A 17,885-nucleotide genomic window follows, 5' to 3' on the forward strand; every position below is an offset into this window, starting at 1 on the left:
AAAGCAACATTTTTATTTTGGTTTCATATCTACTGGAGTTTTGGCTGGTTAGAAGTATTAGTGAGTCGTTTGAAGATTTTTAAAGCAAGTGGATTACTAGTAACAAGAAACATCCTTGAAACTGAACATCTGCCTTTGTGGACTAAAGGCATTTGGGGAAATTTGGTGGGCCAATTTGGATTATTAAAATCATTTGACAGAACAGTCTACAAGAAGAAAGAAGACAAACAAGATTTAAAAATTTGGAAAACTTAGAGGGTGCTGAAAAAATTTAAGGATGGAAACTGGAAAAATTTAAGGATTATAAATTTAGAGAAATTTTTGTTAACATAATTAATAATTATTTTATGAACAGAGTGTTGTCTGGATTTCCCCTTTAAAATTGTCACATATACACAATTCATTTTACATTATATTTCCATTTCCACTTTTTGCCGTGTTACTTTTCTTCTCATATTTTCCAACTTTTAATTTTTATTATATACATAAACAATATTGTTTTTTCTTCCCTTTAAAGATAAACCAAATTTATCATTCCCTTTCCATCTATTTTCTTCAAGTAACATATGCCTTCAAATTCAGTTTTTTATATAGTAAGCATTTAACATAATTACTTTGCACACTTAAAAGTATTAATATAGCTCACACACATCTTAATTAGGTAGATACTATTGCCAGGTTTAAAATATTTCATTCCATTCTACTAATTTCATTCTACTAATCTCCAATTCCTAGATTTTCTTTTCTCTTTTTCTTCTTTTTATATGTCTTATATCTTTTCTACCACTTTTCGATAGATTGTTTGAATGGCTCTCCCCCAAGTTTTCCTTTTCCACTTCCCATTGTTTCTCTCTTTATTTTTGGCTAATTTTTTTTTTTGATACCATTTTCCTTTTTTCCACTCTACTCTTTCTGTGCCTCTACAAATCTCAATAGCATTGTCCCACTGAGTTTTGTTTTTCATTTCTTTTTCTACCTTGTTAGTTTTTTGTTCATTTGCATTTCTTGTCTGTTCCTCTCCTATCTACTGTTTCAACAATTTTTCTGGCTCCTTTTCTGGTTCTTTATTACTTTTTAATGTTGCTCATGCATTTTTTAACATTTCCAACAATTCCTTGAACATCCCACTCTCCATGATCAGATTTAACATACTTTTAGTATCTTTATGTTTTACCACAATTAATTCAGTCCCTCTTCTTATTTTCACTCTTTAATACCAGGTCCCAAAATAATCCAGTCCACTTCAAAGATCCTTTATTTTCTTCCTAAGCCATAAACAAAATGAAGTCCAATAGTAGAAAAGGACCACACCCTCCACAAGGGACCTCTTGAAGACAGTTTGCCGGCTGGGTTTTCGCATAGTTCCACAGAGCTCGCTATTTTCCTAGCCATTCTCGCCGTGACACTTCTGGGTTCAGCAGTGATTAGTTTAGTATATCAGCATAAAATGTTTCAACATGGGAAAACAAATTCTGTTTATAAAGAAATATTATTAATGTTTCAATGTATTAAGTAAGATATGACAAGGAATCATAGGTAAATGATGGAATTGATGCAGAATACAGGTATAAGACTAGAAAACCCTCAGGAAATGACAATAAAAAATGAACAAAAAATTCAGAAAATTGAGGAGAAAATTGAGGAGAAAGAGCTGAGGAAAGAATAGAGGAGATAAATCCAAAATTGATGCAAGCAGACAAAGAGATGAAAGAGATAGCAATAATTTCTAACATGGAACAAATATAATATATTTTAAGAATTCAAATAGAAAATAGAATAAAAAGAAAACTCCTAAAAATGATAGGGCAACTATGGTTGGGTGCTCTAGAGATTCAACAGCAAGAGATAGAAGTGGTGACAGATGAAATATTTAGATTAAATAAACATGATAAAAGGAGTTACAGAGAAGTTATCCGGCCTTTTGGCTGAAATCAAGTGTAGTATCTGTTCTTGTCAGTTTAATAAAAAGAGTTACAGAATACCAGAGGAAAAGCATGAAAAATTCACCAGGAAGTTAATAAGAGTTGAAATTCTAAAAAGGGCGAGGGATGATGCATAGATATAGAATAATTTTTTAACATGGTGGTTATTACATTAAGTTAGTTGGAAAAAATATTGAAATATTATAGAACATATTATAATTACTATGTATACACAAAGAATGTTAGAAGTTGAAAGATTATGATTGTGTATATTTAAAAGGTAATATCATTATCAGAATTGTATGTAAATTATATTGATCTTGTCAATACACTATTACCATGCATTTTTGGATGTTAAAGAAAAAAAATCATAAATAAATAAAAAGAGCCAAAAATATCTGGCTCTTCACCCAGATCTTTGATGAGAGAGAGTGAGCCCCCTCATATCACTGAGTTTGTCATCTTTTAATCTTTTAGCTGTGGTTGATTTAATTGTAATTTTCTTTATTGTTGTGAGCCAGCTAGGGACACAGAATTGAGTGGTATATCAATTTTGTAAATTATTACTAAATTTATTAAATCCTCCTCTAGGGCTGTGTCATGTAGTAACAAAGATTGATAGAGTGTTGGACAGACAATTTTTAGAGACATTTGGAGAAATTGTCAGTTCATTTATGCTCTACTTCTTTACAAAAGTCCCATAGCAACTGGGGACTCTAATGTGTCTTTAATCTCTACATTATAAAATAGAAACTATTTGTGCCAGAAAGTAAATCTCCCTTCAGTATGGAAGGCCCAAGATTTCTACACTAACATATTGAAGGCTGGACATCCCCCCCGCCCACTAGACCCAGAGAAAGAGAACAAGAAGGACATGATAGACAGCAAATCACTCAAGCATCAACAAGGGTGGATCAACTTCCTCAGAGGTACAAGAAGCTAAGGAACAAAGACAAACCCGCATGATTACCAGGCGAATGGAACAGGAACTAAAAAAGCAACAAACACATGTCACCGTTCAAGAACCCTACAAGTGTTACTCTAGAAGCAGTGGGAAAAGCCAGGCCAAAGATTAAATTCCAAGATGTTCAGATGGCTCTTAAAAAGCTTCAGGGAACTAAAGATGGCAACTAAGTTCCTAACTTGGAACGTCAATGGCTTAAATTCCCCACAGAAAAGGAAGAAAATAAATCACTATCTTAAACAATTCAAGAATGATATAATTTGCTTGCAAGAAACTCATATTAGATCAACTGATAAAAAATACCTCATTAATACAAGACTTGGACAACACTTTATAGCTTCTGCCACAGAGAAGAAAAATGGTATAGTTATTTGCTTAAGGAAGGGTTTGAAAGCTGCATTAATTGAAGCAGATTCCCATGGAAGATATATTGCAATAGATTTCGTATTAGAAGGGAAAAAGACACTGCTATTGGGAATATATGCTCCCAATCAACAAGACAAATTTTATAAAATGCTTCACGCTAAGTTAGTACATTGGGACTATAGATCCTGCATATTACTGGGTGATTGGAATGGTGTTATGGATACCAAGAAAGATAAGAAGGCTCTCCACCAAAATACCCAAACGCAAGCAAAACTACCTAAGTCCTTCTTCGATATGATAGAGGATTTTGAATTGAGATATATCTGGTGAGAAAGGAATGCAGAAGAATATGACTTTACCTTTTTTTCTGATAGACATCAATCCTTTTCCAGGATTGACTTCATATTAACAACCAATGATTTGCTTTCTAGGGTAAAGAAGACTAAGATATGCTCCAGAGCCTTATCAGATCATAATCCGGTTTGGATGGAGTTGGGAGTTGGGATCTGAGCAAGAAGGTCTTGGAGACTGAATGAAAACTTATTTAGATATGAGAAAAACATTAATGAATGTAAAAAGTTGTTAAAAGAATATTTTGTTTTTAACATGAATAAGGGTACATTTATGGAAATGGTATGGGATGCAAGTAAAGCGTATATGAGAGGAGTTCTGATAAATATGAATAGATTACATAGACGCAAACGGGGAAAAGAGAATTGAACTTGAAAATGAAATTAGGAAGAGAGAGCAGGAGCTAATCTTAAAACGAGGAGACAAAAAGACCAAAGAAACAATCACATTATTAAAAGAGCAATTTAACATGCTGATGTCAGACCAGGTGGCTACCAATTTGCTATATGCAAAACACAACATTTTCTGTAATGCAAACAAATCTGGTAGATGGCTAGCATATTTGATTAGGAAAAAACAGAAGTCTCGTAATATATCAAAATTACATTTTAAAGGGAAGGAAGTGTACCAACAGCAGGAGATTCAAAGGGTTTTTTGTGAATTCTTTATAGGATTGTACACGAATAATAAAATCCAAAGCTTAGATATAGATAGATACCTGGATTTTAAAAAAATACCCATAGTTAAAGACAAGCAGAGGGAAAGACTGAATCAACCAATAACTTTGGGGGAAATTCTCCAGGTAATTAAACAGCTAAAAGCAGGGAAAGCACCAGGTACAGATAGCTTTACGGCGGCTTACTACAAAAATGTGCAATTAGAAATGGTAGAACCACTTAAGGAATTATTTAATAAGATCCAAGTGGAAGGGAAGGTACCCCCATCTTGGAAGACAGCCTTTATATCCTTGATACCCAAAGAAGATCAAGATCCTACTCAACCAAAAAATTATAGACCCATATCATTACTCAATATAGATTATAAAATTTTCACTAAAATACTAGCGAATAGGTTAATGTTGGCTATTCAGCAATTGATTCATAATGATCAAACAGGTTTTATTCAAGGGAGACAAATGAGAATTAACGTAAGACTAATTCTCAATACATTAGAATACCTGGGAAAGAACAACCAAATTCCTGCTGCGCTTATATTTTTAGATGCTGAAAAAGCCTTTGATCAAGTGAATTGGCAATTCCTGCTGAAAACATTGCAAAAATGCAAATAGGGGACCATTTTTTACAATCAACTAAAGATGTGATTTTGTGGATGCTACATATTTTCATATATGGTGGACTTGCAAAAAGGTTAAAGCATTTTGGATAAAAATATGGTGGATTATGCAAAATGTTCTTTAAAAAAGGATAAAGTTTACCCCTCAGTTATTTTTGTTAGGCATAATTATTGATTGTACAGTTGTAGAGACTAATCTGATATTGCATTTAATAACTGCAGCTAGATTGTTGGTGGCGCAATACTGGAAGAAGGAAGATTTGCCTACTATTCAAGAATGGACATTGAAAGTAACAAACCTAGCCGAGATGGCCAAAATATCTGCATATCTTAAGGACCATTCAAGCGAGAGATACAAGCTGGAGTGGAAAAGATGGATTGACTATACTCAAAACAAATATGGGACTAAGAAATTCCAGATAGCCTATGATTAGAGATCAGGAATTATAAATTATCTAGAGTTAGTCCAGCAGGGAGGAGTTAGAGTTCAATGGAAATACGTCATTAACTATCTTTTTTTTAAACTGTACCTTAGATTCTCTTTATTAAAGATTTATACCCTGTATTGGTTCTGGGAAGTCGGGGGGAGGGGGAAGGTTGGGGGGGTTGGGGGAAGGGGTGGGTGGGAACTAAACATTTGTAAAAGTTTGTTTTTCTTCAAAAATGTTCAATAAAAAAAATTATTTGCTCTCTTTATGTAGATGTATCCTGGGTGAACTTTTTACTAAAAAGCCAATTTTTCAAGCAAATCAAGAACTTGCTCAACTGGAATTGATAAGGTCAGTATATGATAGGTCTCTAAAAAACTACTTTTCAGCAAATAATCTGCAATTATTTATCTCCATACAATTAAAATATATATTTTGCCGTATTTTAAAAAAATAAAAAGAACTTTATGCAAACAAGTAATTGTTTAAAAAGTGAGGAACTAGAGTTGCAATACACTGTAATTATAGGTTTCAACTCAGAAAATTTAATGTGCTTTTTAAGTAGTTCTTACAATTTTGTCTCCTTTCTGTTGCAGTACTTTTTAATGAAAATAAAATATTGTACCCAACAAGCTATGTAGTTTTATTGGGCAAACAAAATTTCTCTTCTGATGGGATATTCTTACAATTTAAAATTTATTTGGTCTTTTAAAGTATCTTTAATCGTGTAGATTTGAGTGGCATTGTTTTAATTAAATCCATGTTTGATGCAGTAACCTTTGTGGTACTTGTTAATTTTATGACATATATTGTTTTTACACAGCCGCATATGTGGGAGTCCTTGTCCTGCAGTATGGCCTGATGTTATAAAATTGGCATATTTCAATACCATGAAACCAAAGAAGCAATATCGTCGAAGACTGAGGGAAGAGTTTGCTTTGTAAGAATTTAACTATTTAAATATAATATGTTTTCTCCCCCATTCATGAATTTATTTTGTTGTTTATTATCTTCATATCATGTATCTATGTAATATCACCTTTGAAAAGAAGCAGAATTTATAGACAACAAAAGATACTCCAACCTAGGTAGACCCAGATCAGGAAATAACAGAAAGAGTGGAACTAACTTTTATTGAGATAGGCTATAGTAATATAAATCTTGCATGTCTGCTTATGGTTTACATTACCTTTCATCCAATCTAAGTTTTTTCCCAAGCCTTCCCAGAGTTTAAGGAATGCTTTTGCTTTTATTTTATGCCAGCTGTGACTTCAAACTATTTTCATAAGTCTATATACATTTTTGTATGATTCAAAAACAGTTTTGAAAAGTGGTCTTTATTTAGTTAAGTTGATATTTTCTACCTAGAGAGAAATAAATATTGCATGTGAGACAAATACTATTTTATTTATTAGAGTAACTTGTGAGATGGGCGACCATATCAATTTTATAAATAAATTAGGATATTTTAATAAATTTAACAGAAAAATAATCCTTGATATCAGCTGTTTAGTTATCTGTATTTATTTATCTACATAATCCCACCATTTGTTACACACTTTTGTTAATGATGGATGAGCATCTTAAAGCCACTGCAAAAAAAATTCATGTCCTATCCCTCCAACTTGGTCTTGATAGACCTTTCTACCTCTTTGAGTTAAAAAAAAGATGCTAATAAAAATATTTCTTCAATATTGAGAAAATATAGCATTTTCAATTGCTTCTTGTATGGCTCATAACATTGGATGCAAAATATTGGAATAAAATTTCCTTCTTGTACTTCTAACTCTTTAATTGATGTTTTGGATGTTAGTCACATGCCCCAAGAAACCTATATGATCATGTAAATATCATTTACATCTTCCACAATAGATAACCATGATTTTTTTGATCCAAACTTGGATCTTGAATTTTTTTTCTTCATAAGTGAAATTTTTCCTGATACTACTTTGATTGACAATGTGTTTTTGGGTCATAATTATGAACCTATATTTGATCAGCTGTTACAATGTTGTAAAATTTTTGAAATTCTCAACTTTATTCTTATAGAATGGTAAATGTTGCTGGCAAATTTCATCTTTGCCATCAAGCATGAAAAGAACCCATCTTGCACAATCTTCTGATATTGAAGAAATCAATAACATGACCAATGTGTTCCTGTAAAATGTCATGTTTGATAGCAATTCCTCTTTGAGGGTCTGTTGACTATTTGTCAGTTTATCTACATTTCTTATATGAAATTCTTTATTTATTTAGTTCAAGTTGTGCTGTTGTTCAAGCAAATCACTTTTACCCAGTTTACCATTTTTACATTTTTTGGTCCAGTTATTATGCAGTTTTTATGTCACTTACTGTCACTGCCATAAGCGTTTGGAATTGAATTTCAGTTGGAAAACCCCTTTAGCAGTCAAACATTCAATTAAAGCATGTTGCTTAAAATGCTATGACAAATGCTCATTTGAGCCTTCTGTTTCACAAACAATAACAATATCACTATTTTTCATAGCAATTTCCACCAACTGAAAGGAAAGACCAGATGCCAAGGAATTTGTCAGAATTTCTAGTTTTGAGGCATTACTTTTCATTCAGACTCATTGTTATATTTAATATTTAACATATGCACATTATATTTAGCATTACATTTTTTTTGAAAAAGTTTTTTATTTTTCCCATTCAGATACATTCACAATTATACATTCTTATAAGTGCTATTAACATTTATCTATTAACCATTAATGTTTATCACTATCTTCTTACAAATATATAAAATACAGTTTGGGTCACTTTCTTGCCACCCCATATCTCCATCTTATTCTGCAGCAACCTTGCTCGTTCCGATTTCTCAACCCCCTTTCTCCCCCTTCTTCTTTGCTTCTCCCTCCTCTTTACTTCTTCCCCTCTTTTCCCCCCAGTCCTGTCTTCTCCTCCTCCTCCTCAACCTCTCTCCTACTCTTACTTCTCTCTTTCTTCCTCTGCTTTGCCCTTCCTTCCTTTTCTTCCTCATCCTCCCTCCTTTCCGTTCTTGCCCTTGCTTATTGCTTTCTCTGATGGGTTCTTGGGGTCAGTGATCCCAACATAAAAATAATTTTCTCTGTAACATTTTGCTTCCCATTATTAAATCCATTTGTACCATTTTTTAAAATTTGTATGCTTGCATTTTAATACTTTCCTAACACCACCACCCCCGATTTAATAATGTGTCATCTGGGTCCTCTATTTTATGCTTTGTTCCTTTCTATTTGTATCTCTTTTCTAACTAATTGTAAAATCGCTCCAAAAGTACTTTTCGAAGTACTTTTTTCCAGCTTTATTGGTATTGTTCGAAACAAAAATAATATTCCTGGTAATATATTCATCTTAATTACCACTATTCTTCCTATGGTAATTGTAAATTTTTCCATTTCTCTACATTTCAATTTGATTTTTTAATTTATAGTAATTATCTTCCTAATAGTTACACATCTCAAAGTCAGCCCAAATATTTTACTTTCTTTACTATTTGAATATTTAATTTCTCCATTATTTCCTTTTTCTGTTATATTCTTCCCTAAGATTTTTGTTTTATCTTTATTAATTTTGAATCCTGCTACTCCTCCATACTCTTCTATTTGCTCAAGTAGCTTTGGTCCTGTTTCTATTGGATCTTCCATAATAAATACTAACTCATCTGCAAATGCTTGTAATTAATATTCTTCTTTCTTAACTTTCATTCCTTTTATTTCTTTGTCTTTCCTTACCTTTTCATTCAAAACCTCTAACGTGAGTATAAATCATAGTGGAGATAGGGGGCACCCTTGCCTGGTCCCTTTTCTAATAGGCACTTTTTTCTCATATCCTCATTTATCATCACTTTAGCCTATTCTTTATAAATAGTTTTAACCATATTTATAAATTTCTCCCCAAAATTCATCATTTGCAATTGCATTATCATAAATTGCCAATTTATATTATCCAAAGCTTTCTGTGCATCCAAAAATAACAATGCCATTTGCTTCTCCGAATGTGCTTCATAATATTCTAGTGCATTTAGTATAATCCGCATATTATCTCTGATTCTGTCTCTTAGGTAGAAAACCATTTTGATCTGAATGTATAAATTCATTTAACAGTCTTTTGAGTCTTTCTGCCATTATTGATGCAAAGATTTTATAATCCACATTTAATAAAGAAATTGGTTTATAGTTCTTTATTTGCTGCAAATCTGATGATTCTTTTGGAATAAGAGTTATATAGGCCTCCAACCAAGAGTCTGGTATTTTTGCTTTCAATAACAATTCATTAAATACTTCCAGCATTACATTGCTTAACACCTCTTACATTGTTTTGTAAAATTCCTCTGGCAACCCATCCGGGCCTGGTGTTTTCCCCTTGCTTTGTCTTTTTATTGCATCCATTACTTCCATCATTGTTATTCTTCCTTCAGTGCCTTTTTAATTTTTTCTGGAATCGGGTGTTTCCGCTTTTTCTAAGTATTGTTTTATCTTTTCCTCTGCCACTGTCTCCTGTTGGTATAATTCTTTATAGTAGTTTTCTACTATTTTTTTCTTTTCTTCCTTTTTGTAACAAATATTCTCTTATTAGTCTGTTAATTGGTTTTCTCTCTCTCTCTTTTTTCATCTTGTACGCCAACTATCATCCTGGTTTGTTTGCATTTTCAAAAAAGTTTTGTCTTGTTCATTTTGTAAATTTCATTTTGAAAATTTGTAATCCAAGTTTTAAAGAAGTCCTGCCAAAGCACTTTGTATCTTCAAGTATCCAAAATCCGTCTGTTTCAAATCTGATGACTAAAGCTTCAGATTCTTGTTACTCTAATCCAATTTTTGTGAGGAGAACAGAGGGAGGGAAGGAGGGAGGGAGGGAGGAAGAGAGACAGAGAGAGAGGGAGGGAGAGAGAGAGAGAACCAAAAGAAAAAAATACTACAATTACAAAAAAAAAAAAGATTTTTGATCCCCTTTATTCCCTCCACCTCTGGCGAAAAAAGAAAAAGAAAAACCTAGCAAAACAAACAAACAGAAAAGGCTGGTTTGAAAAGAAAAGTTTTTGTCAAAAAATAAATCCAAGTACAAAAAATTAAATCTCAATGAAATAGACCACTAAAAAATAAAAATAATTCAATTTGTTCTCTTCAGCTCTAATGAAAAAGAAAGTAGGTAAGTAGAAAAAAAGGAAAGGACAAGAATATTGTCCGAAGAAAAATAAATTCTAGTACAAAATTTATGTCCTAATAAAAGCAAGCTCCACAGTTCCAAAACTCCAAAGTTGTAAACAGAACAGCGAGAGAGAGAAAGTACAACAAAAGATAAGCCCACAGCTGATATTTAACATTACATTGTATAGACAACTTTTATGGAGGGATTCTTCAGGAAAAGCATTAAAATTGAACATATTAATTTATGTGAAAAAGATGTCAGTTATCTGAAGTATCATCATATATTTTTTAAGTGAAGACAAGGATAACTTTCTTTAAATGCAAAGCCTAAAAGGGAAGAAAAATTTTGAAGTCTTTGAATGAAGACTATTTTGTTTTCTTGACTTTGTTTTATTTATTTTTTACAGTATTCCTGCAGCTGCACTAGATCTCTTTGATTACATGCTTGCTCTTGATCCCAGCAAACGCTGCACAGCAGAACAGGCACTTCAGTGTGAATTCCTAAGAGATGTGGACCCTTCAAAGATGCCTCCACCAGAGTAGGTGTTTCTTAGTTGAGTTTATTTTCTACAAAATAAAACTCATTTCTACCAGTAGAAGCCAGGTATTACATATATGTACTCACTTTTGTTGCATATTGGATCAATTATGATCCAATTATATTATGGCTGCATTGTGTAAACATATTGTTGAAATTGCATTTATTAATCTCCTAAAGATTTTGCAGTACCAACAACCATAGAACTGAGCCCAGTGAAGGAGTAAGCATCTCAGTAGGCTCACTTCAGCATGTCACATTAACTTAGCAGCAAAACATATCTGGAAAATATTTCAAACTTTATCTGGAAAAGTCTACAACCCAGTAGTGGTCTGTAGTATGCATTCCCTACCCAAGGAACATCTTTGTATTTGTTTACCTTTTTGAAAAATAAACATTATTCACACAGAAATATATAGAAATAACAATTCTGAACTTCTCAGTAACAGAAGATTTAAAAACAGCAATAAGTTTAGCTAACTGACAAGTAGCAGTCTTTTTGTTGTTGCCCACATATTTTTATTTAATTGAAAATGATGGACTCAAGAGCGGCTCCAATTGTTTCCAGATTTGGTTTTAGAGGGCTGGAAGTAGTTTCCTTCATCTTTTCTAACTTGACTAGTTTTATGAGTCCCACTTACAGTCAAGCACTCTTCTTTTTCTCTGATCTTCAAGGATATGCTCATGTTTCTCCCATTTGCTTTGAGCAACTTAGTGACAGTGATAGAATGCCTATTTTGCATGGTTAAAAAAAGATGAGATTTCATGAGATAATATGCACACATCATTTAGTGGAATTCCTTTTCCTAATTTTCTGAAAGTAATAGGTAGTAGGTAGAAAAGTCTCAGGACAGTGATCAGTTGCCCAGGTAATTAGTTTTTTTTAACCAGAGACAATGAAAATTCCAGAAAGTAAGGGGTTTTTAAGCTTTATTATTAGCTAAAAGTATACAGAATTAAAACCATAACCTAAAAAGCCTATATACCAAGTTTTTATAGTCTATCAAGAGTTTCTTAATAACAACAGCATACGTACCCCAAGGATGTCAGTTTCAATAGTACCTAGTGCTAGGTTCTGTGCAAAAGCTCCAACAAACAACAGCCTTACAGTTTTTGTCAAATTCTGGTTTGGTCTGCCAGCTGGCTGATATGTTAACACTCTTCTCTTGTTTCCAGATAATGGCTTCTTGAGCTCTCCTTCATAATAGTTAACTACTGGCTCTTTAACTTTTTTGTGGCCTTCTTTTTAAATTTTGCCATTCAAGATCCTTGTGATTATTCCGCGCTAAATAACTGTAATTTCTTTTCTGATAGTCTTCCTTTATGGCAAGATTGCCATGAACTGTGGAGTAAGAAACGTAGAAGGCAAAAGCAAATGGGCATGACTGATGATGCAGCTAAAGTTCCAAGAAAGGATTTATCTTTGGGGATGGATGATAGCAGAGCCAACACCCCCCAGGGTTTGCAGACCTCTTCACAACTGAAGATGCAGAGCAACTCTAACATAGCACTTGGTAATTTTTTCATTTAGCCATCTCTCCTTTTTTTCTTTTATGGGAAGTAATAAATAGTTCTATTTATCTATTTAATCTTTGTAGATGATCATCATTTATAGTAACTAAATTCACTATAGTTCTTCAAATTATTTAACTTTAAAGGGAAAACTTATATAAATTTAATAAAAGGATAAAATTAAAAAAACAAAGTTTACTTTATTGCCTATTGGTGTGGGAAAATATACCATATTTTTCAGAGTATAAGACGCACCTTTCCCTACCCCCACCAAAAAAGAGGGTGAAAATTTGGGTGTGTCTTATGCTCTGAGTACAAAAATGCATGCGTTCCTCCTGGCCAAATCAATTTCCTGGGCCAGGAGCAGAAGACGACCGCCCTCCGCCTGGGTTGTCTGGAGAAGTGGGAGGCTGAGCGGCAAGCCACCTTGCCTTATGCTTCCTGCGCAGTGCCCGCTTCATCTGCTCCTTCTCCAGACGACCGAGGCGGAGGCTGGTTGGCTTCTGTTTCTGGCCTGGGAGACGGAGCTGGCCAGGAGGAACTCATGCCCCGTTTTTGCAATCGTGGAGGAAAAAGAGCATTTCAGGCAATGAGAGGTTCCAGGCTGCGGAGAGCGCAGGAGCAGAAGCCAACCAGCCTCCGCCTGGGTCATTTGGAGAAGGGGCCATGGGAAGCAGGCACTGCATGAGAGGTGTAGGCAAGGCAGCATGCCACTCTGCCTGCCCCTTCTCCAGATGACCCAGGTGGAGGCTGACTGGCTTCTGTTCCTGGCCTGGGAGACGGATCTGTGATCCCTGCAGCCTGGAACTGCCGACCTCTTGAAATGTTCTTTTTCCTCACCGATTGCAAAAACAGGGCATGCGTTCCTCCTGGCCAGATCCATCTCCTGTTCCCAGCAAGCCGCTGCACCTTTGGCTAATTCTGCACACCCCATTTTTGGAAAGATCCGTCTTCCAGGTCAGGAGCAGAAGTTGACCACCCTCTGCCTGGGTCGTCTGGAGAATCGGGAGGCCGAGCAGCGATTCCATCCCCGATTCCAAAAACAGGGCGTGCGGAAGGCGGCGGATCTGAAACAAAGGGGAGAAATCAGGGAGGGAATCATGGTGCTGCCACCTTTCCTTTCCAATTCCCAAAACCTGGCGTGCGGAAGGCTGCTTCGGCTCATGTCATCAAGTGTGGGCTTTGCATCTGGAGGGATTTACCCTCCCCCCTGGTACTCTTCCCATTACAAAGTTTCCTGACCAGAGAACCACATGGATCGCTCTCCTGGCAGCTGGCCTGCAAGGATTGCTTGATCAGCAATCCCCCTCAATCCACGCTCTCTTCACTCCCCTGGCCCGGTTTCCCTTCCGAGTCCTTCCCCACCATGCACAGACAAAGGCGAAGCAGCCAGCGGTGGGGGAGAGAAGGAGAAAGGCTGACCAAGCCGTTTGCTGCAAGGACGCTAGCCAGATTAATACCAATGGATGCTGGTAGGCAGAGGCAGAAACTTTTTTTCCTGTCTTCCTCCCCAAAACTTAAGGTGTGTCTTATACTCCAGTGTGTTTTATACTCCAAAAAATACGGTAAATACAGTCTACCTGTATAGATATATAAAATCTATATTTGTATTTTAAATGATTGCAAAAAAGAACTTTCAAGTGAAGTTGAAGACAGTAGAAGTGGTTCTCATTTTAAAATATACTTTATTTTCCAATCTTAACTTGAGAAACAAAAGATTGTATGTGAAACTCTGCCTCTAAAATGAAATCAAAATGTTCATTTTCCCATACTGAGGAAAAGTCAAGAATATTCTTCATATCTAACCACTGTTTAAGTAGTCATTGAAGTGGGTCATAGTCAATTGAATTTTGCTTCAGACTTTAAATATGAGCATACTAAGTGCCTCCTTTCTGTTTTTCTTGTTACTTTCAGTGAAAGCAGGCAGTGGTCAGCTACTAAATCAAAATGAAGTGGCAATTCTCCTAAACCTGCTCCAGTCTAAATCTAGTATTAATATGGCACAATTTGCTCAAGTGCTGAACATTAAAATGAATCCTGAGACTGAGCAACAACTGAATAAAATAAATCTTCCAGCTGGCATTTTGGATGTGGCTGAAAAACAGTCTGAACAACAACAGCAGCAGCAGCAGCAGCAGCAGCAGCAGCAGCAGCAGCAGCAACCACCACCACCACCGAAGCCACCATTGCCTCCCTCACCAGACAAAGAGCCTTTAAAACAAACAGCAACACCACAGCTTTCTGTGCAAGCCACTCCATTGACTCAATCTAAAATTAATACAGAAGTTACCCAAGCAGCTGTGCAGAGTGCATTTACTGTTTTGTTATCTCAATTATTAAAAACTCAACAATTGAAGCAAAAAGAAAATTTCCTAGAAGAAAAAGAAAATGGATCAGGAAATGACATGTCATTACAGTCAAGACAGCCTCCAGAACCAAGTACACCAGTATCTGCCAATTGGGAAGATGTAGAATCGCCGGCATCTGTTTATCCCCATCTTATTAAATCATTATACACATGTGCAGGTATGCATTTCGGTGTTGGGAAAATTATATTTAGGCAGGTAGGTAATTTATATGATTGAGAATGTCAGGTTTGCTATTGCTTCTCTCAAACACTTGGATTAGAAATTATTTCTTGGTGGTTTTCTTAGGTTTACAGGCTGCTTCAGTTGCTAATGATTCTTAAGTGGCATGTTAAAATATTATATTCTGTAATAAAGATTAACTTATTTTTCAAAAACTCCTGTGATACCAAATAAATAATACATTGGGAATTTATAGAATTCCTTTATTGACCTTTATATTTTCCTTTTAGTTATAGTTATTTGTAGCAGCATACAAATATATTTTCCAGATACTATGAATACAGAATCAATGCATTTCTGTGTTCATACTCTGAATTGACCCTAGAGGAAATTGAGCAGAATGGTATCCATACACATCAGCTTTGCTGATTCCTCCCCTCAAATCCCATGTATCTTTTCAAGGAAAATCTAAAATCTCAAGAAGAGTGTGAGATAGGGCAAAAAGAATTTGAAATAAAGAAATTAGGAGAAATTTGGCAGAGGCATTCCTATGTATTATTTGTTTTTCAATTTATAAGGGTGTCAGACTCCATTGGAACTCTGGGCAGAGTGCAGTATTAAAACAATTTTAAAATGCAACCAGAGAACAACAGGGATCTGGAAATAATCCTAGCCTCCTTCCCCTCCTCCAACTCTAAACATAATATTACAACATTCACTTTAGTCTTAAGACCAGAGGAAAGACCTTTTAAAAGAAAGGACAGGATGGGGCCAAGTGAATTTTTGGGAGAATGTTATTTTGCACAGTAGGTGCACATTTGGCTAGAGAAACATATTTCTAGAAGTAATTTTGTTCAAACAAAACTTTGCTCAATCCAATTTTTAATACTTAATAAATATTCTGTATCATTAACTGTGTATTTAATCCTAAACTATATTTCTAGCTACATATTTAATATTAAACTATTTCAAAATTAATTTAGGAGAAGATGACTTGGTGAGACCCCCTGAAATGAAACCTCAAACCCCAGAAGAACGTCCTCGTATCTTGCCACCAGATCAACGACCCCCAGAGCCCCCTGAACCCCCACCAGTTACTGACGAAGACCTTGATTATCGGACAGCAAATCAACACTTACCTTCAATTAGTAGCTCTTCAGGGATGGATCCTCATGCTGGAGTAAAAGCAGCTCTTTTAGAGCTGCTGGCTCATCACCAGGCTCAAACATCTGAGAAACCAGCAACATCTAATGTGGAGTTCCAGTCAAGAGACTCTTTTGTAGCAGGTCCAGAGTATAAAGATAATTTTGCATCTACTACATTCTCTTGTGCCCACTATAGTGGTAGTGATGGAATAGGAAATATATCATCTGGGACATTAGAAAGGGCAAATTTTGTTGGAAATTCAGATGTTCAACACTTGGAGAACTATAACATTGTTTCATCTCATTCAAATAGTGCCCTTCCAACTCCTGCCTTTTCAGAACAATTTCACAGCTCAGTAACTCGTTATGGAGACATTTATCTCAACAGTGGTTCCATGCTATTTAGTGGTGATAAGGATCATAGATTTGAATATAGCCATGGTCCCATCACAGTACTGGAAAACAGTGGCGATTCAGTTGGAAGGTCTGGGTCTGAAAGTACTCATTCTCATTCTTTGTCTTCAAAGATGCAGAACTATAGCTATGGAAGTAATTTACAAGAACCTCCTGCCAGTGTCAGCCACATTCATGGACAAACTTGGACTTCTCCTGCTCAAGGACCTGGATATTCACAAGGATACAGGGGACAAATTAGTACATCCGCTATCAGAGGTCGAGGCAGAGGATTGCCATATTAAGCTTCTGTTCTTTTCCCCTGGCCCTCAGGCACGCCATTTATATCCTGGAAAAACTTTTTAACTGTGATTTCAAACAGCAATCCAATAGACTTGAATGATGTTAATTCAGCAGCTTTATTTTTATTCAGAAAGGGATCTTGCATTAGGAAATTGCTTACAATTCATGCTGTTCTGAAAATCCAGATAATTGTATGTCTTTCAAATTCTAGCTATAAATTTTATATTTTGGCAGTTCTAAGTCGATGCTAAATTTAGGAACATCAACTTTTTAAGGCACACTACTAAGATCTGAACTATGCACACACTTTGTGCTTTTTTTGTAAGTTTGGACCAACTTTTATGTAAAAATTTTACAAAACCAAAACAGGGCACTGATTTATTTGGTATTTCTTTTTACAAAACTACCTTTAGTCAAGAAGTCACTATCAGTCTTTGCACTGCTTTCAGTGTTATCTATGGAAAGTGTTTGTGCTCATTTCAGACAATAAAATAGTCTCTCTTGATACTATTTATACATACTTTGATATTGATTTGATTTACTTTCACAATTGTTTGTCTAGTAGACTATCCAATCCATCTTCCAATATTTGTATAAGTATCTGTTTTACTTGAACGGTAAGTGCCTTAATGATGTAATCTTAAGGTCTGAAGAACATTTCATTATATTTATAAGACTGTTCGAAGGTAATTTGTATTTTGGTACAAAGTATTAATATTTACATGAAACCGAGGCTAACTTAAGGATAAATGGGACAGATAGTTCTTAGGAGTTTTCATATCCTATTAGGTGAAATATTTATCTTCTTTTTTCCCCAAAATTATAACCATCCCCATATTTAATTAAATGAAATAAAATGAAAATGTATGGATATTAATCAAAAAGGTAGGCTTCTTTCAATTTTCTGTACCTTTTAACTACTCTACCAAATAAAAATTAGTGTCCTGTTTTATTCAAAACAGTTTTTTTATTAAAAACAGATAGCAATTTGT

General features: G+C 34.9%; 1 protein-coding gene across 1 annotated transcript in view; it reads left to right on the forward strand.

The window, feature by feature from the left end:
- Positions 1–17,413, forward strand: part of CDK13 (cyclin dependent kinase 13) — a 107,328-nt gene extending 89,915 nt beyond the window's left edge. The window contains exons 9-14 of the mRNA XM_087713109.1: positions 5,598–5,675; positions 6,148–6,264; positions 10,882–11,013; positions 12,327–12,526; positions 14,439–15,050; positions 16,036–17,413. Coding sequence (XP_087569235.1) covers positions 5,598–5,675; positions 6,148–6,264; positions 10,882–11,013; positions 12,327–12,526; positions 14,439–15,050; positions 16,036–16,895 — 1,999 coding nt within the window. The 3' untranslated portion in view covers positions 16,896–17,413. The remainder of the gene's footprint in view (positions 1–5,597; positions 5,676–6,147; positions 6,265–10,881; positions 11,014–12,326; positions 12,527–14,438; positions 15,051–16,035) is intronic.
- Positions 17,414–17,885: the final 472 nt, after the last annotated feature.

Source organism: Thamnophis sirtalis, unplaced genomic scaffold (assembly GCF_051295495.1).
Source record: "Thamnophis sirtalis isolate CommonGarterSnake01/CBP01778 unplaced genomic scaffold, rThaSir2_p1.2 scaffold_4, whole genome shotgun sequence".
Classification (NCBI taxonomy): Eukaryota; Metazoa; Chordata; class Lepidosauria; order Squamata; family Natricidae; genus Thamnophis; species Thamnophis sirtalis.